The following is a 24,187-nucleotide window of genomic DNA, read 5'->3' as shown; positions in this document are numbered from 1 at the left end:
CTGTGGCGTACTGCATTAGCATCGAATAGCCACCGTAATATGCAACTTTTCAGGGAAGTTAGGAACCAATATACACAGGCAGATAGGAAAGCTAAGGCTAGCTTTTTCAAACAGAAATTTGCAGCACAAACTCAAAAAAGTGTTGGGACACTGTAAAGTCCATGGAGAATAAGAGCACTTCCTCCCAGCTGCCCACTGCACTGAGGCTAGGAAACACTGTCACCACCGATAAATCCGCGATAATTGAGATTATCAATAAGCATTTTTCTATGGCTGGCCATGCTTTCCACCTGGCTACCCCTACCCCGGTCAACAGCCCTGCACCCCCCACAGCAACTCGCCCAAGCCTCCCCCATTTCTCCTTCACCCAAATCCAGATAGCTGATGTTCTGAAAGAGCTGCAAAATCTGGACCCCTACAAATCAGCCGGACAATCTGGACCCTCTCTTTCTACAATTACCTGCCGAAATTGTTGCAACCCCTATTACAAACCTGTTCAACCTCTCTTTCGTGTCGTCTGAGATTCCCAAAGATTGGAAAGCTGCCGCGGTCATCCCCCTATTCAAATGGGGAGACACTCTAGACCCAAACTGCTACAGACCTATATCTATCCTACCTTGCCTTTCTAAAGTCTTCGAAAACCAAGTTAACAAACAGATTACCGACCATTTCGAATCCCACCGTACCTTCTCCGCTATGCAATCTGGTTTCAGAGCTGGTCATGGGTGCACCTCAGCCACGCTCAAGGTCCTAAATMATATCATAAACGCCATTGATAAGAGACAATACTGTGCAGTCGTATTCATCGACCTGGCCAAGGCGTTTGACTCTGTCAATCACCACATTCTTATTGGCAGACTCAACAGCCTTGGTTTCTCAAATGACTGCCTCGCCTGGTTCACCAACTACTTTTCTGATAGAGTTCAGTGTGTCAAATCGGAGGGCCTGTTGTCCGGACCTCTAGCAGTCTCTATTGGGGTGCCACAGGATTCAATTCTCGGGCCGACTCTCTTCTCTGTATACATCAATGATGTCGCTCTTGCTGCTGGTGATTCTCTGATCCACCTCTATGCAGACGACACCATTCTGATTACTTCTGGCCCTTCTTTGGACACTGTGTTAACTAACCTCCAGACGAGCTTCAATGCCATACAACTCTCCTTCCGTGGCCTCCAACTACTCTTAAATGCAAGTAAAACTAAATGCATGCTCTTCAACCGATCGCTGCCTGCACCTGCCCACCAGTACAGCATCACTACTCTGGACGGTTTTGACTTAGAATATGTGGACAACTACAAATACCTAAGTGTCTGTAAACTCTCCTTCCAGACTCATATTAAGCATCTCCAATCCAAAATTAAATCTAGAATCGGCTTCCTATTTCACAAAAAAGTATCCTTCACTCATGCTGCCAAACATACCCTCGTAAAACTGACTATCCTACCGATCCTCGACTTCGGCGATGTAATTTACAAAATAGCCTGCAACACTCTACTCAACAAATTGGATGCAGTCTATTACAGTGCCATCCGTTTTGTCACCAAAACGGTGACACGCTCTCGTTGGCTGGCTCTCGCTTCATACTCGTCGCCAAACCCACTGGCTACAGGTAAAGCCCCGTCTTATCTCAGTTCACTGGTCACCATAGCAGCACCCACCCATAGCACGCGCTCCAGCAGGTATATTTCACTGGTCACCCCCAAAGCCAATTCCCCCTTTGGCTGCCTTTCCTTCCAGTTCTCTGCTGCCAATGTCTGGAACGAACTGCAAAAATCCCTGAAGCTGGAGACTCATATCTCCCTCACTAACTTTAAGCACCAGCTGTCAGAGCAGCTCACAGATCACTGCACCTGTACATAGCCCATCTGTAAATAGCCCATCCAACTACCTCATCCCCATACTGTATTTATTTATTTTGCTCCTTTGAACCCCAGTATCTCTACTTGCACATTCATCTTCTGCACATCTATCACTCCAGTGTTTAATTGCTATATTGTAATTACTTCGTCACTATGGCCTATTTATTGCCTTACCTCCCTTATCTTATCTCATTTGCAAACACTGTATATAGACGTTTTCTACTGTATTATTGACTGTATGTTTGTTTATTCCATGTATAACTCTGTGTTGTTGTATGTTTCGAACTGCTTTGCTTTATCTTGGCCAGGTCACAGTTGTAAATGAGAACTTGTTCTCAACTAGCCTACCTGGTTAAATAAAGGTTAAATAAAAATTAAACAATTATGGGAGGACCTTATCTAAGAGTATGAATTACATTGTTTGAGAAGGTTTTGTATTTATTAAGGATTTCTATTTATTAAGGATCCCCATTAGCTGCTTCCTGGGGCCCAATAACATTAAGGCAATTATATACAATAAATGAGATTACATTTCATAACACTTTTCACAACACATTAAGTGTGTTCCCTCAGGCCACTACTCTACTACCACATATCTACAATACAAAATCCATGTATGTGTAAGCTTGTGTCTGTACCTGTGTGTGTGTGTTGTGTGTTGTGTGTGTCTCTTCACAATCCTAAGAAACCTGCCTACACCTTGTTTGAAGTACAATAGACAGACCAACATAGCTCTATAATAGCTGTGTGCTGGAAAACGTGAAGTAGACATTGTGGTGCTCAGACCAATACCAATACTTCTCACTTAAAACAGTTTTTTCTTTCTAATTTCCAGGATTTTTACACCGGAAGGTGATTTTACTAAATTATAATACAACATAACACAGCAATAAAAGTAAATTAGCCTATCACAGAGATAGTGAAAGTCTGACAGGAGAGAGTGAAAGAGAGAGTGAAAGTCTGACAGGAGATCCTCTCAGAGTAGAGATAATGCCTTACGTTCATGCTCATAGAAATACAACAGGTAGAACAGATTGGACTTGGTGCTTCAATAGGAATGTTGTCTAGAAAAATGAGAAACATACAGAAAATTGTTTATTTTCCTTGAAACGGGAACAAGAAAGGAATCTGCATATGATCATTTTCAATTGGAATGCAGTACTATTCATTCCACATGTATACTACTACTACATTTCGCACCCTTTTTTCCTGGGCTTCCAGGCATTTACTCATTCATCAACATGGATGTCGGCATGAAGACTGTGTGGCTTGTTGGGCATTTGTGAATCCACTGGTTGGAGAAGCGTGCCAGGGCGGTTGGTAAACATCACAACCTTTCAATTGATTAGGTGGCTCGGAGAGTGAGGAATGAAGTGGGGCAAACTGCTCCATGTTCTGCGCCAGCAGAGGTGCTGCTGCTCCCCCTGACATCATAGTCATCCACCTCGGTGGAAACTACTTGGGACACACAAAGGGGACAGCCCTGGTGTGTCAGATGCGACCGGATTTGGAGGTAGTCACCCGAATGTTCCCTGGGACAACAGTGGTCTACTCTGACATTGCGCAGTGGAGGAGTTGGATGTTCCAGTGGGAGGAGGACATCAACAAGTGCATAGAGATGGCCCGATGCTCTGTCAACCAGCAGGGGTTTGCATTTCTTGCTTATAGGCTCATGCCCACAATCCACCACTCTGCCATTAAGCACTGTGTCCCTGGGCACTACCGTAGGGATGGCGTGCATCTCACGGATGAGGGCAACAACCTCTTCCTTTAGAGTCTGAGAGCTGGTCTCTCCTCCGTCCTAGCAAGATTCACGCAGATTCACGCACACCACCACACTCACTGCCACTTGCCTGCCACTCCACAAACCCAAAGGCTCTTTTAAGAGCCACCTAATAAATGAAAATAAGCGTGTGTGTGTTGGGAAGGGGCTGTCATAACTATAAACTAAATAATGGTCAAAATGTATCCTCCGGGAGGCGAGCCCACAATCTTCAGATCCACAGGCGGTACATCTCTAACCATTACACTAGGAACCCTGTTCTTAAAACATTGACTTTGACAGACCATTTAAATGGACAGTCTGGAAGCGTTTGTTCCAAAATGATTTTTTTCATTCACTCAGTACTGATTGAAGGTTTATTTCTCTTGCTTGGTTAAAATACAATAGTCTAAAACGGTTGATTTGTTAAAAACAGACTCATTTAATRAGGTAGCTAGCCAAGTTAGCAAGCATGTCATTTTCTTTTGACTACGCACAGCGGGTCGCACAACTTAAATCAAATAACGTTTTATTTGTCACATGCGCCAAATATAACAGGTGTAGACCTTAGTGAAATGCTTACTTACAAGCCCTTAACCAACAATGCAGTTTTAAGAAACTACCTAAAAAAAAGTAAGAAATAAAAGTAASAAATAATTAAAGAGCAGCAGTAAGATAACAATAGCGAGGCTATATACAGGGGTACCGGTACAGAGTCAATGTGCGCGGGCACCGGTTAGTCGAGGTAATTGAGGTAATATGTACGTGTAGGTAGAGTTATTAAAGTGACTATGCATAGAAAATAACAGAGAGTAGCAGCAGTATGGGGGGTGGGCAATGCAAATAGTCTGGGTAGCCATTTGATTAGGTGTTCAGGAGTCTTTTGGCTTGGGGCTAGAAGCTGTTTAGAGGCCTCATGGACCTAGACTTGGCCCTCCAGTACCGCATACCGTGTGGTAGCAGAGAGAACAGTCTATGACTAGGGTGGCTGGAGTCTTTGACAGTTTTAGGGCCTTCGTCTGATACCGCCTGATATAGAGGTCCTGGATGGCAGGAAGCTTGGCCCCGGTGATGTACTGGGCCGTACGCACAACCCTCTGTAGTGCCTTGCGGTCAGAGGCTGAGCAGTTGCCATACCAGGCAGTGATGCAACCAGTCAGGATGCTCTCGATGGTGCAACTGTAGAACCTTTTGAGGATCTGAGGACTTATGCCAAATCTTTTCAGTCTCCTGGTGGGGAATTGGTTTTGTCGTGCTCTCTTCACGACTGTCTTGGTGTGCTTGGACCGTGTTAGTTTGTTGGTGATGTGGACGCCAAGAAACTTGAAGCTTTCAACCTGCTCCACTACAGCCCCGGCGATGAGAATGGGGGCGTGCTCAGTCCTTCTTTTCCTGTAGTCCACACTCATCTCCTTGGTCTTGATCACATTGAGGGAGAGTTTGTTGTCCTCCTCCCCATAGGCTGTCTTGTCGGTGATCAGGCCTACCACTGTTGTGTCATCGGCAAACTTAATGATGGTGTTCTAGTCGTGCCTGGCCGTGCAGTCATGAGTGAACAGGGAGTACAGGAGGGGACTGAGCACGCACCCCTGAGGGCCCCCGTGTTGAGGATCAGCGTGGCGGATGTGTTGTTACCTACCCTTACCACCTGGGGGTGGCCCATCAGGAAGTCCGGGATCCAGTTGCAGAGGGAGGTGTTTAGTCCCAGGGTCCTTAGCTTAGTGATGAGCTTTGAGGGTACACCATAGTACCCTTTGTACACCYGGCTATGGTCCATCATGTCATTGGGCAAAAGTGAGGAGGGAAGGCAGATAAAGTGTTTTAATCAAAATCAATCACTTTTGCATGTGAAAACACAGAATCCTACTCATTGCTACAAATGCTTAATTACATCAGTTTTGTTTTGAGCCGATGAAGTCGTCGGACAGAGCTGGGCACCTGGCTCACGCCCGGGAGGCAGCGGTTCCAATGCAATCAACTTTCAGCAAGTGTAAAACACACCTACACGGGCGCCCGGGCGAGAATAATTGTATCTCATCAATGATTCTGATGATGTTTTACCTGGGTGCACCTGACTACTTTTTACTTGTGAATGGTGACTTCAGATTTTCTGGGACCACTGAAAAGTAACTTCACACTGTGTTAATCAGTCAGCACAAATTTGGATTATAATAATGACGAAGGCAGGAGAGGGAGCTGGAATTTATTCGATGCTGTCAAGTCTGGTAAATTGTCTGATTCTGGCATTTGCACACTTGCAGTGCACAATTGAACTGAGGCTCTGTTTACATGTGTGTTTGGGGTTCAACCATTGACTATATGCGGTTTATAATTAGTTTACTGTTCTTAACAAAGCATTTTTCCCCCTCGGCTATGGTTGGTGTTGTGGTCTTCGTTGTTCTTAGCCGAGGAAATGTAGCGTAGCTAACAGCAGTGTTTGTCCTGTTTGGGGTCAACCATTGACTATGCGGTTCATAACTAGTTTCCCAAAGTTTGGTAGTTTTAAATTTAAAGTAACTAACGTTAGCTACTGTAACGTTAGCTATGTTTAGTCTAAGAAAGTGTTATATATTGTGATGCATGAACTGGTCAATCGCGTAGCTAATGTTAGTCTTACGTTGGCCAACATTACCTAGCTAACGCTAACTGGCTATCATAGCAGCCAAGGACGTTCGCTATCTTATTTGTGCACATTTGTTTGTGCTCTGATGACACGCAAGTGTCTAGGTCATTTTATATTTTTATGGGCTGAAATAAAAGTGTTAAACATGAGACCATTTGCTTTTGAAACGTAATAGTGCATGATCATCTCTGTTTTGTAATTAGTCAATGACCATTTCATTTGGATCCAAATTTAGTCAATGACCATTTCATTTGGATCCAAATTTAGTCAATGACCATTTCATTTGGATCCAAACTTAGTCAATTACCATTTAATTTGGATCCAAACGGAGAGGAAAGCATGTGGCAGAGGAGCGAGATGTCAACTAATGGATAGACCAACATTACTCCCTAGAGGTGTGTTATGGTCTTGCTCCCTAGAGGTGTGTTATGTACTGCTCCCTAGAGGTGTGTTATGGTACTGCTCCCTAGAGGTGTGTTATGTACTGCTCCCTAGAGGTGTGTTATGGTCTTGCTCCCTAGAGGTGTGTTATGGTACTGCTCCCTAGAGGTGTGTTATGTTACTGCTCCCTAGAGGTGTGTTATGGTACTGCTCCCTAGAGGTGTGTTATGTACTGCTCCCTAGAGGTGTGTTATGTACTGCTCCCTAGAGGTGTGTTATGGTACTGCTCCCTAGATGTGTGTTATGTACTGCTCCCTAGAGGTGTGTTATGGTACTGCTCCCTAGAGGTGTGTTATGTACTGCTCCCTAGAGGTGTGTTATGGTACTGCTCCCTAGCTCACATCATTGGCTGGATTTGGGTTAGTTTGAATTGAACCCAACATTTATGCGACCGTTAATTGTGTGTGGTGTGGACATTGGATAGCAGACACACACAATAGCAAAATTATATTCCACACACAGTTCACACACATTTTAGTCCTACAGGAAACACACTGATAGTTTCAAACATTGTGGAAGTGACCAGGGCCGTGCACAGAGCTTTGGACAGAGATGAAAGGGAGTTAGTTAAAAGCCTGTCTTTGCTAGAACCACTACCGGGGTGGGCTATATCAGCTGATTATTTCGAATGTAGGTTATGAATCAGCTAGTTAGCAAGGCTAATCTGTTAAAACAAGCAAATTAGTGTTTACTTGATTTGAATTTGTTCTGCTGCTGACAAACAGTCAAACTGCAGATGCCCCCTTCCCTGTCCCTGACCGTCAGWTAACACATGCTAGCAGCAACAAAGTAGCCAGTAGGTAGCTTGTGCATGCAGGATGAGCGCAGCAGCTTATGGGCACCGCTGCACTTGCGGGGGCAGATCGGGCGGAGGATGGTATTTTTAAAAGATTCATTCGAACATTATGAGAAATTTTCTAGTTTGATGGGCAAGTGGTTACATCTAAAGTTACAATAGAGAAAGAGACTAATAATAAAATAAAAAGTAAAAATAATCAGTACAAAAGGGCATTTGCCCGCCTTTTTTCATAGGCGGGCAAAGGACAGGTGCTCCAGCACGCCTAGGGTCCTATCTGTGCAGGTGCCTGGTCATGATGACTGACTGTCATACTAATATCGCTAGTATTTATCATCATATACTTTATATTTTTCCAACGGTCTATCTCTCTCCCTAACTCTACCTTCCTCTATCCCAACTCTCTCCTTGTGTGTGCGTGTGCGTGCGTGTGTGTGCGTGCGTGTGTGTACCTTCACAGTCGTTCATGTCGCCTCGTTACCCTGGTGGGCCCAGACCTCCTCTCAGAATACCCAATCAGGTAAGATCACTAACGCCCTCCTCAGGTTGCAATAGGAAATGTATTCTAATGTTCCATTGTACATCTGTCTATAAGACTTATTTATATCCTGACCTGTCCTCCTTTTAATTTCACTTATATCTGCTTCTCTTTATACCTTACTTGACCACATTATCTTGTCTTGTCTTACCCTCTTTGACTGTGTTTTGGCATGATTGTGTGTATAGCTCCTCATATTTAGTATATGTTAGTGATGATATGTGATATTCTATGATGATCATGATGATGATTTTGGCACAGGCAATGGGAGTCCCTGGTAACCAGCCTATGCTACCCAGCGGAATGGACCCCACGAGACAACAAGGTGGGTCTCACACATACACACCACAGACTCTTACACACACACACAGGCTGAGGGCTGATGGCTCTCTATTTTTTCAGGGCATCCAAATATGGGGGGGCCCATGCAGCGAATGACTCCCCCCAGAGGGATGGTCTCTCTTGGGCCACAGGTATGTGATTGAATGAAATCTCCAGGTACAAGTATGCATAACTTTAAACTCCTTCTGTCACATTTGAGTTTGTTTGTAGGTGGGTGAATATATTTGTATTTATGTGTTTATATACAATATGTACATGTGTGGTAGTATACTATGGTAGTATTTCTACTCTCCACCTGTGGAAACCTGTTTGATGTATGTGTACATTACATTGTGGTAATTTGGCCTTGGTATTCTCTCTTCCAGAACTACGGTGGAGGGATGAGACCACCTCTCAATGCACTGGTTGGCCCTGGAATGCCTGGCATGAACATGTGAGCACTCTGTCATCAACACACACACGCATGCACCAGACCTGGGTTCAAATACAGTGCAAACATACAGTACATACACACACTTCAAACATAAGCACACACGTGCACGCACGCGCAGACACACACACACATAGCAGTGGCGTACCGCAGTTTTGCGAGTATTATAGCTAATCTCACATGCTATTCAACACCTTTTACCATGAGGCTGAGAGAAAATGTTCCAGCAATATTATACATACAGTGCCTTCAGAAAGTATTCATACCCCTCGACTTATTCCACATTTTGTTGTGTTACAGCCTGAACTCAAAATATCTCTCACCCATCTACACACAATACCGCATAATGACAAAGTGAAAACATGTTTTTAGAAATGTTTGCAAATGTATTGAAAATGAAATACAGAAAGATCTAATTTACATAAGTATTTACACCCCTTAGTCAATTCATGTTAGAATCACCTTTGGCAGTGATTACAGCTGTGAGTCTTTCTGGATAAGTCTCTAAGAGCTTTGCACACCTGGATTGTACAATATTTWTAAATTATTATTTTTAAATTCTTCAAGCTCTGTCAAGTTGGTTGTTGATCATTGCTACACAGCCATTTTCAAGTCTTGCCTTAGCTTTTCAAGCATATTTAAGTCAAAACTGTAACTAGGCCACTCATGAACATTCAATGTCATCTTGGTAAGCAACTCGTGTATACACTGAGTGTACAAAACATTAAGAACACCTTCCTAATATTGAGTCCATGTTGAGCCCATGATCACTCCAWTGCTTCCCACCATTGAGTCAAGTTGACTGAATGTCCTTTGGGTGGTGGACATTATTGATACACACAGGAAACTGTTGAGCGTGAAAAACCCAGCAGCGTTACAGTTCTTGACACAAATCGGTGCACCTGGCACTTTTTACCARACCCCATTCAGAGTGGTTGGGTTAAATGCAGAAGACACATTTCAGTTGAATGCATTCACTTGTACAACTGACTAGATATCCCCCTTTCCCTTTCCTTTCCATTCAAAGGCACTTCAATATTTTGTCTTGCCCATTTACCCTCTGAATGGCACGCATGCACAATCCATGTCTCAATTGCCTAAACGCTTAAAAATCCTTCTTTAACCTGTCTCTTCATCTACACRGATTAAAGTGGATTAACAAGTGACATCAATAAGGGATCATAGCTTTCATCTGGATTCACCTGGTCAGTCTATGTCATGGAAAGAGCAAGTGTTCTTAATGTTTTGTACACTCACTTTATTTGGCCTTGTGTTTTAGGTTATTGTCCTGCTGAAAGGTTAATTTGCCTCCCAGTGTCTGTTAGAAAGCAGACTGAACCAGGTTTTCATTTAGGATTTTTCCTGTGCTTAGCTCTATTTCGTTTCTTTTTATCCTAAAAAGCTCCCTAGTCTTTGCTGATGACGAGCATACCCAAAACATGATGCATCCACCACCATTTTTGAAAATATGAAGTGGTACTCAGTGATGTGTTGGATTTGCCCCAAACATAAGGCTTTGTATTCAGGACATAAAGTTAATTTCTTCTGCAATTTTGTGGCGAGTTTTACTTTAGTGTGTTATTGCAAACAGGATGCATGTTTTGGAATATTTGTATTCTGTACAGGCTTCCTTCTTTTCACTCTGTCATTTAGGTTAGTATTGTGGAGTAACTATAAGGTTGTTGATCCATCCTCAGTTTTCTCCGATCACAGCCATTAAACACTGTACCTGTTTTAAAGTCACCATTTGCCTCGTGGTGAAATCCCTGAGCTGTTTCCTTCCTCTCCGGCAACTGAGTTAGGAAGGACGACTGTATTTTTGTAGTGACTGGGTGTATTGATACACCATCCAAAGTGTAATTATTAACTTCACCATGCTCAAAGGGATATTCAATGTCTGCTGCTTTTTTTTTTACACATCTACCAATAGGTGCCCTTCTTTGCAAGGCATTGGAGAAACTCCCTTGTCTTTGTGGTTGAATCTGTGTTTGAAATTCACTGCTCGACTAAGGGACCTCACAGATAATTGTATGTGTGGGGTGCAGATATGTTAAACACTGTTAAACACTATTATTGCACACAGAGTGAGTCCATGCATCTTATTATGTGACTTGTTAAGCACGTTTACTCCTGAACTTATTTAGACTTGCCATAACAAAGGGGTTGACTACTTACTGGCTCAAGACATTTCAGCTTTTCATTTTTCAAAAAACATAATTCCACTTTGACATTATGGGGTATTGTGTGTAGGCCAGTGACACAAAATCTCAATTTAAACCATTTTAAATTCAGGCTGTAACTCAACAAATTGTGGAAAAAGTTGAAGTGTGTGAATACTTTCTGAAGGCACTGTATTGCCATGGGGCGGAGAGAGAAATATGCAGTTTTATAGCTGATATCCTGCTATTCTACACATTTTGCCATGAGGCTGAATTTTTTTTTGCAGTTTTACCGCTATTTTTCTGTCATTCTAAACATTTTTGCCATGYCTTATGACATGTTAAAAAACTAGTGTGTGTGTGTGTGTTCTAGGGGCCCTGGTGGGGGTAGACCTTGGCCAAATCCTCCAAACGCCAACTCGGTGAGCACAGAAAAACACTTTAACACAACCACCAAGACAGATACTTAAATAAACCACAATTACAATAAATGGACATACATTTATCGCAGAGATAAAGATACATTTTCTCCTCTCTCTCCTCCCCCTCTCTCTGTCTATAGATCCCATACTCCTCTGCGTCTCCAGGGAGTTATGTGGTATGTGACTAGAAGTTGGTTCTCTGTATTTGCCTGTTAGTTACAGGGCAGTATAGGGAGTATTGTGTTTATAGCTATTAAGAGCATTGTATTGTTGGTGTGTTGTAGCTTTGATGTATCAGAGGCATTCTTCTCCCCATTATCAACTCTCATTTTAGGGTCCACCAGGAGGAGGAGGGCCACCTGGTACTCCAATAATGCCCAGCCCAGCAGGTAGTGTGTGTGGGTGTGGGTGTTTGAGTCTTGTGAGTTGCTGACCGGGAGGACAGTGTAAGGGGAACGAAATTGATGTCCTGTTGATATCTACGATTTAGACAGAGCTAAGTCATATTTACTAACCTAAGGCATCATTGGATCTTCTTGTAATTGAATCTTTGCCATGCGTAGGCTTATGGTACCTGGCGTCCCTAGGCCTAGACCTGAGTGAGGCACAATGGATGTGTGTGTGGGGTTACAAGGACAGGGATACATTCACAATGTTACAAACGGACTTAAGCCATTTGGTCTGAAACTATTTAGCTATTTATATCTGGCCTAAGGTGTGATGTAATGCTTTACCTGAAGTCAGTTGCCAATTTGGCCAGTAGTATATTAAAGTTTCTACATTTGAGTCATTTAGCAGATGCTCATATCCAGATCAACTTAAAGTTAGTGCYTTAATCTTAAGGTGGGACAACCACATATCACAGTCATAGTAAGTCAATTTTTCCTCAATAAAGTAGCTTTTCTAGTGATTACTTAACCTGAAGTTGACTAATGTGTGTTTGTGTAGTAAACTGTATGTATTGGTTCTTATGTTTTTTGAGCGGTTATTATTGCACCAATGGGTCTGTTTCCCATTGTTTCCTGTCAGACTCAACTAACTCTGGTGACAACATGTACACCCTGATCAACACAGTCCCTCCTGGTGGAAACAGACCAAATGTAAGACAACTCATTCATTATTATCTGTGTGTGTGTGTGGCATGCATGCATATTTCTGTGTGTGTATTGAACTGTGTATAACTGTGTGCTTGTGTTTGTTCCTCAGTTCCCAATGGGTCCAGGTGCAGACGGTCCAATGGGAGGAATGGCAGGAATGGAGCCACATCACATGAACGGGTCGCTAGGTAACACTTACAAACATACACACGCACGTACGCTTTGAGCTTGTTCTTAACTCACTACACTAGTCTTGTGAAGAGCACGTTTGTGTTTGCTGGACTGTATAGTAGTAATGTCCTTCAAAAAATGTTCAGGTGGTGAGGGTAGGTAACAACATCTCCACCCCGCTGATCCTCAACACTGGGGCCCCACAAGGGTGCGTTCTGAGCCCTCTCCTGTACTCCCTGTTCACCCACGACTGCGTGGCCATGCACGCCTCCAACTCAATCATCAAGTTTACGGACGACACTACAGTGGTAGGCTTGATTACCAACAACAACGAGACGGCCTACAGGGAGAGGAGGTGAGGGCCCTCGGAGTGTGGTGTCAGGAAAATAACCTCACACTCAACGTCAACAAAACAAAGGAGATGATTGTGGACTTCAGGAAACAGCAGAGGGAGCACCCCTCTATCCACAACGACGGGACAGTAGTGGAGAGGGTAGTAAGTTTTAAGTTCCTCGGCATACACATCACGGACAAACTGAATTGGTCCACCCACACAGACAGCGTTGTGAAGAGTGGAGAGGGTAGTACGTTTTAAGTTCCTCGGCGTACACATCACGGACAAACTGAATTGGTCCACCCACACAGACAGCATTGTGAAGAAGGCGCAGCAGCGCCTCTTCAACCTCAGGAGGCTGAAGAATTCGGCTTGTCACCAAAAGCACTCACAAACTTCTACAGATGCACAATCGAGAGCATCCTGTCGGGCTGTATCACCGCCTGGTACGGCAACTGCCTCGCCACAACCGTAAGGCTCTCCAGAGGGTAGTGAGGTCTGCACAACGCATCACCGGGGCAAACTACCTGCCTGCCCTCCAGGACACCTACACCACCCGATGTCACAGGAAGGCCATAAAAATCATCAAGGACAACAACCCCACCGAGCCACTGCCTGTTCACCCCGCTATCATCCAGAAGGCGAGGTCAGTACAGGTGCATCAAAGCAGGGACGAGAACTGAAAAACAGCTTCTATCTCAAGGCCATCAGACTGTTAAACAGCCACCACTAACATCGAGTGGCTGCTGCCAACATACTGACTCAACTCCAGCCACTTTAATAATGGGAATTGATGGAAATGTATGTAAAAGTATCACTAGCCACTTTACAATGCCACTTAATATAATGTTTACATACCCTACATTACTCATCTCATATGTATATGTATATACTGTACTCTATATCATCTACTGCATCTTGCCATCTTTATGTAATATATGTATCACTAGCCACTTTATGTTTATATACCCTACATTACTCATCTCATATGTATATACTGTACTCTATACCATCTACTGATCTTGCTATGCCGTTCTGTACCATCACTCATTCATATATCTTTATGTACATATTCTTTATCCCTTTACACTTGTGTGTATAAGGTAGTAGTTGTGGAATTGTTAGGTTAGATTATTCATTGGTTATTACTGCATTGTCGGAACTAGAAGCACAAGCATTTCGCTACACTCGCATTAACATCTGCTAACCATGTGTATGTGACAAATAAAATTTGATTTGACCTTCTCTCTATCAAACACCCAGGGTCTGGAGACATGGACAGCCTCCCCAAGGTAAGAGAAGACTCCAACCCAACCCAAACCATCAGTCACCAGCGTCACTCATATCTGTCAATCAATTCTCAGACAGAATTAAGTGTTTCACAACACGTTGTAGTGATTAGCCTGTATTTGTATGTGGTTGAAATATTGGTACTACCGTTAATGGATCATCTGCCCTATATAGTATAGTATGGTATGTATAGATATTTGATAGATGATATTTCTGTGTTTTATGGTTGGTCTTGATTAGAACTCACCTGGTAACCTGAGTCTGAGTAACCAGCCGGGGACCCCCAGAGAGGATGGAGAGATGGGTGGCAACTTCCTCAACCCCTTTCAGAACGAGAGCGTGAGTTCATACCCACAACCTCACTGACACGTGTTATTGGTAGAATATCTGTACGTAGAAGACTGTTTTGTACAGTATAACTCTGACTGATTAACTGTGAGGTTATTCAAAGTGCCATAAACACATTAAATTAGGACTATTGGTACATTTTCTAGCAGTAGGCCTAAAGATTCAAATTTTTGACCAACTGTCACTAAAGCCTACTGTTAGGTTCTAAATAACAGGGTAAAAACTGATGGACAACTATAAAAGCTCCAACCACATTTATTCACCCAAAGGGTCGGACAGCTGAACTGACAAAGACATGTTTCCACTAGCACAAGTATATAGACCCCAATTTGGGTGAATCAAATCAAATGTATTTATATAGCCCTTCTTACATCAGCTGATATCTCAAAGTGCTATACAGAAACCCAGCCTAAAACCCCAAACAGCAAGCAATGCAGGTGTAGAAGCACGGTGGCTAAGAAAAACTCCCTAGAAAGTATCCTCCTTCCATCTAAACATGACATCTTTATTGCTAGGCAAAACTTTAGTGATATCTGTTCTTCCACTTCATCTCTTCACTCCTCCTCATAGGATCCCTGATGTCTAACAATAACATGTTCTGACAGAATGTAAATGTTCTACATTCCTCTCTCTCCCTCAGTTACATAAGGATATTTCATATTTTCAAAGTTTAGAAGTCAGAACCCATCACTACTAATTATATATTGTTAGTGTATGGTGTTGATAATAATGATGGCCTAAACACTGAAATTCTCCAATACATACCAACACAATGTTTCACCAACCACCTCAGGTATGTGTAGGGGCATTTCAGTGTGTGTGCTCTATTTGTTCACACTGGTGGCAGGCACCAATATCGATCATTCGGTATGATATTGTTATCCTTTGATATCGATATGAGCAAGGCATCTTGTGATATCGGTTTATCCTTGCTGTTAACCTACACTAATATGTAAAAGATTATACATACTACTCATGCAGGCACAACCCTCTCACCGACTCTCAACTGAGCACATTTAACTACCTGCTGATGGGCCATCAACAGGATCTCCCATTTTATTTAAAATGGTTGGGTAGGTTAGTCCCCGAGAGCATTCACACCTGGTTCAATGGGCAATCATCAAGCAGTTGCCTGAACTTTACAAACCGTGGAAGTGAAGTKGATACATTATGTGCGTTTGGCTTCATAGGGGTATTGATGTGCGTTTGGCGGCAGTTAGCCTAGCGGTTAGAACGTTGGACCATTAACCGAAAGGTTGTTTGTTCAAATCCCAGCGCCAATAAGGTGAGAAATGTGTCAATGTGCCCTTGAGCAAGGCACTTAACCCTACATTTAAAAAAATGTTTTTTATTGAACCTTTATTTAACTAGGCAAGTCGGTTAATAACAAATTCTTATTTACAATGAAAGCCTAGGAACAGTGGGTTAACTGCCTTGTTCAGGGGCACTCAGGGAGAGTTGAGATATGCAAAAAAAACATTTCCAATTCAAAAATGCATATTACATTTCACATGTGTGAAATATGACAAATATAATAACCCACTAAATGATTATGTATTGATAATATTTCCATAAACCCCTCTGTSTCTCTCTGTTTCTCTCTGCAGTATTCTCCAAACATGACCATGAGTGTGTGAAGGCTCCGCCAGCTGGTCAGTTAGTGGTGTGGATTGGTGGAACGCACAGAGACAGGATGTGATGTCATCTAAGCTCAGTGGCTCTTCCTCTCTGTGACATCTCTCCAGGACAGTGGACCCAGGCCTCATTCTCCCCTTGGCCTCTCTCTATCTGTGTTTGGCCTCTTCTTCTTTTCTGTTTCCTCCCCATTTTACATTTGTGACCTGCTTTGTTCATCAACACCTACCATCAGAGACTGTATAAAGGAACTGAAATAAAACATCTCTGAATATTTATAAATGTATGTCACTGCACACTCTCAGTTGTGCTAAGTCTGTTAACACAGAAATATGTACCATGCTCCACCATCTTGTGGAAAAGAAACTGAAAACCCTCAAGTGTAAAGAAATTCGAGAGGATAGCTTTCTGGCCTGTCTCCCCACCTGCAGTTGTTATGTCTTGAGATATGATGGACATGATGGAAACCACAGTCTATGATTTGGATTAATTATATTGAGATGTCATCTTCATTCTCATTGGATACACACCAACCTGGGATAAAGCCTATGTGGGACTGGAACTGGGCGACAGCTTCAGTGATTTGAGATCTTGGTCCCACAGTGAACATTCACCAAGAGCTCTTATTTTATTTTCAACTCCATACACTTGGATTTGATGTGCTATGTTGACTGCACAGAGAGAGAGAGACAATTGTGAATTAGATATGAGACATAAATGCAGATATCATTTTTGTATCTATGTCTTGACCAGGAACATCAACACCTACAAAACAGAGATTCACCAATCTAACGATTACACATCTGACATGAAGAGAACAGAGAGAATTCAAGTGGTTGGTTTTCTGCCTTTTCAAAATGATGCAATCTGTTATGATTGTTCAATTAATGCAAAACTGTAGATTTTTTTAACACCTGCCTTGAGGAGATAAGGGCATGGATAAAGCAAAACTTCCTTCAAGTGAACAGCAGCAAAACCGAGGCTCTACTTGTTGGCACCCCCCACCAGGTCCAGCACTCACTAAAAACACACCTGACCGTTGCAGGACAGAACATCCCTCTCTCCCCCTTAATTTACAATCTGGGTGTAAAGCTTGATTCCTCCCAGACCTTTGACAGCCAGATCAAACAACTTTGTAAAGCCAAGCGTCATTCTATCACCTCAAGAACATTGCCAAACTCTCACCCTCACTCAGACTAACGCAGAGAAGCTCACCCATGCCTTTATCTCCTCAAGGCTGGACTACTGCAAAACACTTCATCGGGATCCCTGGCAGGAGTCACCCGAGGCTCCAATATACCCAGAACAACGCTGCCACGATCCTGATGAGAGTGCGGAAACACCATCCCATCACCCCCATCCTGGCATCTCTGCACTGGCTCCCCATCTCATCCCGGTTTGAATTCAAAACCCTCCTGCTTATCTCAAATAACTGCTCTCCTTCCATAACCCCACCCGCAGGTCAAGCGATAGCCTGCTCCTCCARGCCCTCAGCTCCACGCCCTCATCCCCGCTCCCTGGGGATCAGGCTTTTAGTTTGACCGCCCCCCAGTCTCTGGAATGCCCTCCATGACCACCTGAAGGCACCACAGACTCTGGGCTCCTTTAAAACGGGCCTAAAGACCTTTCTCTGTAGGAAGGCTTTCTGTTGATAGCTGTGTTCCTTGGTGTCCTTGTCCCTTGTAGCATTATCTGGGTTAATTGTGTCAGTTGCCCTGTCTTGTGTCAATTAGTTTCTTTTAAATTGTATGCACTTTGAGATTATTCTGTATAATGAAAAGCGCTTTACAAATATCAAAAAATATTTTGATTGAATGAAAAAAGGAAGACAAAAACTGCAGCAATGGTTGACAATGGTTGTAGAGGGTTTGTGTGAAGTTATTCTTAAAGGTCCAATGCAGTCATTTTTATCTCAATATCAAATCATTTCTGGGTAACAATTAAGTACCTTACTTCAATATTTAACCATTTAAATGGTCAAAAATAAAAATCTAGTTTGACTGCACAGAGCCTTTAAAAACACGGAGTTAAATCATTCTCTTAATTTATTATTGTCATCCGGACAAACTGTGATCTTAATGTATTTTGGAGAGTTTGTGTGGAGGTGAAATACTGTAGGTGTATTTCGTATTGTTTTAAACCTAATCCTTAGTCCATGTTAGATTATTACGATATTATTTAGAGGTGGATTTTACTACTCCCTCCCATACGTATCCCTGTAAAGCTCACAAATCTATCTCCTCTATGTTTTATGTATATTATCTTACAAATGGACAGAAAGAGAGAAAGAGAGAYGGGGATGGTGAACTAGAGGACACCAGTACAGAGCCTTTTGTTTTCATGTTAGTTCAAAGTCACAAATGTAAATACTGAAATATGCATTTGTAAATTTGAACGTTCTACATGTTTTATTCCAAATTTTGGTTATGTTTGTTTCCATTTGTGACGTGTTAATTTTCTTTCTTTTTTWAAATCTTGTGTTATGMTTTGTAAATACATAGAAATAGAAGTARTACATGGGTTTTGAATATGCTGGTATAAAGCTGATCTTCTCTCATTCAAAATYTTGATTCCTTGTCTGTATGTGTACTGTATGTGCTTGTGTAGGCTATGCCCACTGGGCACACCACATAATTTCAATGTGGAAATTTGGGTAATATTTGGTTGACATTGATCAGTGAGATTTCAACCTTTAATCACCCACTCAAAAAGAGAGAAGTTTGTTGAATTTACCAATGTGCTATCACTATGATCTTAATCATCTAAAACACAACCAAATTACAATGGGAAAACAATGTCAGATTTGTGGTTTAGTTGTCATCTAAATGTGTTATTACTGCGCTTTCAAGCATTTAAAAGCACAACAAAGTTGAAATGGGAATACTACACTGAACAAAAAGTATAAATGCAACATGTAAAGTTTTGGTCCCATTTTTCATGAGCTGAAATAAAATATCAAAATGCTTATTTCTTTCAAATGTTGTGCACAATTTTGTTTACATCCCTGTTAGTTAGCATTTCTCCTTTGCCAAGATAATCCGTCCACCTGACAGGTGTGGCATATCAAGAAGCTGATTAAACAGCATGATCATTACACAGGTGCACCTTGTGCTGGGGACAATAGGCCACTAAAATGGGCAGTTTTGTCACACAACAATGCCACAGATGCTTCAAGTGCTGACTGCAGGAGTGTCCACCAGAGCTGTTGCCAGAGAATTGAATGTTAATATCTCTACCACAAGCCTCCTCCAACGTTGTTTTAAAGAATTTAGTAGTACATCCAACGAGCCTCACAACCACAGACCACGTGTATGGCTTTGTGTGGGTGAGAGATTTGCGTTGTGAACAGAGTGCCCCATGGTGGCGGGGTTATGGTATGGGCAGGCATAAGCTACGGACAATGAACACAATTGCATTTTATCAATGGCAATTTGAACACACAGAGATACCGTGACGAGATCCTGAGGCCCATTGTCGTGCCATTCATCCGCCGCCATCACCTCATGTTTCTGCATGATAATGCACGGCCCCATGTCGCAAGGATCTGTACATAATTCCTGGAAGCTGAAAATGTCCCAGTTCTTCCATGACTTGCATGCTCACCAAACGTCACCGATTGAGCATGTTTGGGATGCTCTGGATTGACGTGTACGACAGCCTGTTCCAGTTCCCGCCAATATCCAACTTTGCACAGCCATTGAAGAGGAGTGGAACAACATTCCACAGGCCACAATCAACAGCCTGATCAACTCTATGCGATGTAGATGTCGTTCTGCAAATGGTGGTCACACAAGATACTGACTGGTTTTCTGATCCATGCCCTTAACTGTTTTTAAAGGTACAGTTTCTGTGACCAACAGATGCATATCTGTCACGCCTGCTCCCGCTCCCCGGCGCTCGAGGGCACCAGGCGGCCCATCATTACTCACACCTGTCACTATCATTACGCACATCAGCYCTTCATTGGAATCACCTGGACTCCTTCACTTTGTTGATTGCCCCCTCTATATCTGTCTTTTCCTCAGTTTGATCCCAAAGTCATCATTATCGTTTTGTTTTCCGCTGTCCAGACGCTGTCCGTGTTCTGTTTCATGTCCATTTATTAAATGTTCATGCCCTGTACTTGCATCTCGTCTCCCAGCGTTTGTCCTTACACATATCTGTATTTCCAGTCATGTGAAATCCATAGATTAGGGCCTAATGAATGTATTTCAATTGACTGATTTCCTTATATGAACTATAACTCAGTAAAATCTTTGAAATTGTTGCATGTTGTGTTTATATTTTTGTTCAGTATATGTCAGATATTTTGTATTTATACAACAACTTAATGTATTTCCCTATGCTTCATCTAATCGAACAACCAAATGACATGGATTGCAGTTGAGATTACATTAAAAGTACATAGTGCAAGTGATCAATGCTGTTCAAGATTCTGTGCAGATTATTATAGAAATTGTGAAGACCTGTAAAATGTGGTCATGGATGTGTTACTCATTTTAAGGTTGAATAAATACATTAGTTTGTAAAATAGCCTTAACTTCAGGCTATTTACTGTATTACAAAAGATTATTGAATTGTGTTTGGTTGACAATGCAGACAAATATTACAATTTAAAAGATATCTAATGCTTGGATAGTTTCATCTGAGCCACTGGCTTAATCCTATTCTTTAACTTTTATTTTTGGTTTAGTTGGAGACGTGAACCCAACATGTACAWGTGCCTTCAGAAAGTATTCATAGCCCTTGACTTATTCCACATTTGGTTATGTTACAGCTTGAATTAAACATTGATTAAATATCTACACACAATACCCCATAATAACAAAGTGAAAACATGTTTTAGAAATGTTTGCAAATTTATTGAAAATTAAATGACATTAAATGACATTCACACCCCTGAGTCAATGCATGTTAGAATCACCTTTGGTAAGTCTCTAAGAGCTATGCACACCTAGATTGTACAATACTTTCACATTATTATTTTTTAAATTCTTCAAGCTTTGTCAAGTTGTTTGTTGAACATTGCTAGACAGACATTTTCAAGTCTTGCCATAGATTTTCAAGACAATTTAAGTCAAAACTGTAACTAGGCCACTCAGGAACATTCAACGTCGTCTTGGAAAACAACTCCATTGTATATTTGGCCTTGTGTTTCAGATTATTGTCCTGCTGAATGGTGAATTTGTCTCCCAGTGTCTGTTGGAAAAGCAGACTGAACCAGGTTTGCTCTAGGATTTTTCCTGTGCTTAGTTCTACTCCATTTCTTTTTATCCTAAAAACCTCCATAGTAATTGCTGATGACAAGCACACCCATAACATGATGCAGCCACCACCATGCTTGAAAATATGGAGAGCGGTACTCAGTGATGTGTTGGATTTTCCCCAAACATAACATTTTGTTTTCAGGACATAAAGTAAATTTATTCACCCCCTTTTTTGCAGTTTTACTTTAGTGCCTTATCTCAAACAGGATGCATGTTTAGGAATATTTGTATTGTGTACAGGCTTCCTTCTTTTCACTCTGTCATTTAGGTTAATATTGTGGAGTAACCATTCAATTCTATAACTGTTTTAAAGTTACCACTGGCCTCATGGTGAAATTCCTGAGCGTTTTCTTTCCTTTCCAGCAACTGAGTTGGGAAGGACGCCTGTATCTTTGTAGTGACTGGGTGTATTAATCAAAGCAAACTTTATTTGTCACATGCACCGAATACAACAAGTGTAGACCTTACCATGAATTGCTTACTTACAAGCCCTTATCCAACAGTGCAGTTCATGAAGAGTTAAGAAAATATTTACCAAATGAACTTAAGTCAAAAATTCTTTAAAAGTAACACAATAAAATAACAATAATGAGGCTATATACAGGGGGTACCGAGTCAGTGTGCGGGGGTACAGATTTGTCGGGGTAATTTGTACATGTAGGTAGGGGGATAATTGTCACGCTCGTGAAAATGGACGGACCAAGGCGCAGCGTGATTAAAGTTCCACATCTTTTAATAAAGCGAAACTTCCAAACTAAACAAACAACGAATCGTGACATCAGTGGTGCAACATGCACAAACCAATATCCCACAAAGCAGGTGGGAGAAAGGGCTTCCTAAATATGATCCCCAATTAGAGACAACGAACATCAGCTGCCTCTAATTGGGAACCATACTAAGAGCACCAACATAGAAATGAAAAGACTAGAACCCTAGTCACTCTCGACCTAAACACCATAGAGAACCAAGGCTCTCTATGGTCAGGGCGTGAAAATAATAAATAGCGAGTAGCAGCAGTGTACCAAACAAATGGTGGGGCGGATGTTCTAGGCAGAGTTTGCAGAGAAAAAAGCCATATCTCAGACTGGCCAATAAAAAGAAAAGATGTGAAAGAGAACAGAGGCACTGGACCAGAGGACCTGCCTAGAAGGCCAGTATCCTGGAGTCGCCTCTTCACTGTTGACGTTGAGAACTGGTGTTTTTGGGCGGTACTATTTAATGAGCTGCCAGTTGAGGACTTGTGAGGCGTCTGTTTCTCAAACTAGACACTCTAACATACCTTGTCCTCTTGCTCAGTTGTGCACCGGGGCCTCCCTACTCCTCTTCTCTTTCTAGTTTTTCAGGTTGGTTAGAGCCAGTTTGCTCTGTTCTGTGAAGGGAGTAGTACACTGTTTGTACGAGATCTTCAGTTTCATGACAATTTCTTGCATGGAATAGTGTAATTTCTCAGAACAAAAATAGACTGACGAGTTTCAGAAGAAAGGTCTTTGTTTCTGGCATTTTGAGCCTGTAATCGAACCCCAAAATGCTGATGCTCAACTAGTCTAAAGAAGGCCAGTTTTATTGCCTCTAATCAGCACAACGTTTTCAGTGTGCTAAATAATTGCAAAAGAGTTTTCTAATGATCAATTAGCCTTTGAAAATGATAAACTTGGATTAGCTAACACAACAAACAATTGGGAACCAGAAGTGATGATTACTGATAATGGCCTCTGTACGCCAATGTAAGTTGAAGTCGGAAGTTTACATACTTAGGTTGGAGTCATTAAAACTTGTTTATCAACCACTCACAAATTTCTTGTGAACAACTAGTTTTGGAAGTCGGTTAGGAAATCTACTTTGTGCATGACCCAAGTAATTTTTCCACAACAATTGTTTACACACAGATTATTCACTTATAATTCACTGTATCACAATTCCAGTTGTCAGAAGTTTCATACACTAAGTTACTGTGCCTTTAAACAGCTTCGAAAATTCCAGAAATTATGTCATAGCTTTAGAAGCTTCTGATAGGCTAATTAACATAATTTGAATCAAATTGGAGGTGTACCTGTGGATGTATTTCAAGGCCTACCTTCAAACTCAGTGCCTCTTTGCTTGACATCATGGGAAAATCTAAATAAATCAGCCAAGACCTCAGAAAAATAATTGTAGATCTCCACAAGTCTGGTTCGTCCTTGGGAACAATTTCCAAACTGCTTGAAGCTACCACGTTCATCTGTACAAACAATAGTACGCAAGTATAAACACCATGGGACCACGCAGCCATCATACCGCTCAGGAAGAAGACGTGTTCTGTCTCCTAGAGTGAACCTACTTGTGTGCGAAAAGTGCAAATCAAGCCCAGAACAACAGCAAAGGACCTTGTGAAGATGCTGGAGGAAACAGGTACAAAGTATCTATATCTCATTAAAAACGAGTCCTATATGACATAACCTGAAAGGCCGCTCAGCAAGGAAGAAGCCACTGCTCCAAACATGCCATAAAAAAGCCAGACTACAGTTTCCAACGCACGTGTGGACAAAGATCGTAGTTTTTGGAGAAATGTCCTCTGGTCTGATGAACAATAATAGAACTGTTTAGTCATAATACGCATCGATGTTTGGAGGAAAAAGGAGGAGGCTTCAAGCCGAAGAACACCATCCCACACCGTGAAGACACGGGGTGGGCAGC

At 42.0% G+C, this 24,187-nt stretch overlaps 1 protein-coding gene across 1 annotated transcript in view; it reads left to right on the top strand.

Annotated features, from left to right (window-relative positions):
- Positions 1–16,345, top strand: part of ssbp2b (single stranded DNA binding protein 2b) — a 115,841-nt gene extending 99,496 nt beyond the window's left edge. Inside the window, exons 6-17 of the mRNA XM_023978839.2 lie at positions 7,942–8,001; positions 8,281–8,344; positions 8,422–8,492; positions 8,727–8,794; positions 11,324–11,372; positions 11,513–11,548; positions 11,707–11,761; positions 12,402–12,472; positions 12,579–12,657; positions 14,238–14,266; positions 14,505–14,603; positions 16,220–16,345. Of these exons, the coding sequence (XP_023834607.1) occupies positions 7,942–8,001; positions 8,281–8,344; positions 8,422–8,492; positions 8,727–8,794; positions 11,324–11,372; positions 11,513–11,548; positions 11,707–11,761; positions 12,402–12,472; positions 12,579–12,657; positions 14,238–14,266; positions 14,505–14,603; positions 16,220–16,249 (711 nt within the window). The 3' untranslated portion in view covers positions 16,250–16,345. The remainder of the gene's footprint in view (positions 1–7,941; positions 8,002–8,280; positions 8,345–8,421; positions 8,493–8,726; positions 8,795–11,323; positions 11,373–11,512; positions 11,549–11,706; positions 11,762–12,401; positions 12,473–12,578; positions 12,658–14,237; positions 14,267–14,504; positions 14,604–16,219) is intronic.
- Positions 16,346–24,187: the final 7,842 nt, after the last annotated feature.

This window comes from Salvelinus sp. IW2-2015, linkage group LG33 (genome assembly GCF_002910315.2).
Source record: "Salvelinus sp. IW2-2015 linkage group LG33, ASM291031v2, whole genome shotgun sequence".
NCBI classification, from domain to species: domain Eukaryota; kingdom Metazoa; phylum Chordata; class Actinopteri; order Salmoniformes; family Salmonidae; genus Salvelinus; species Salvelinus sp. IW2-2015.
Note: the sequence above shows the minus strand (reverse complement) of the source record. Positions and strands in the feature narration are given on the sequence as shown.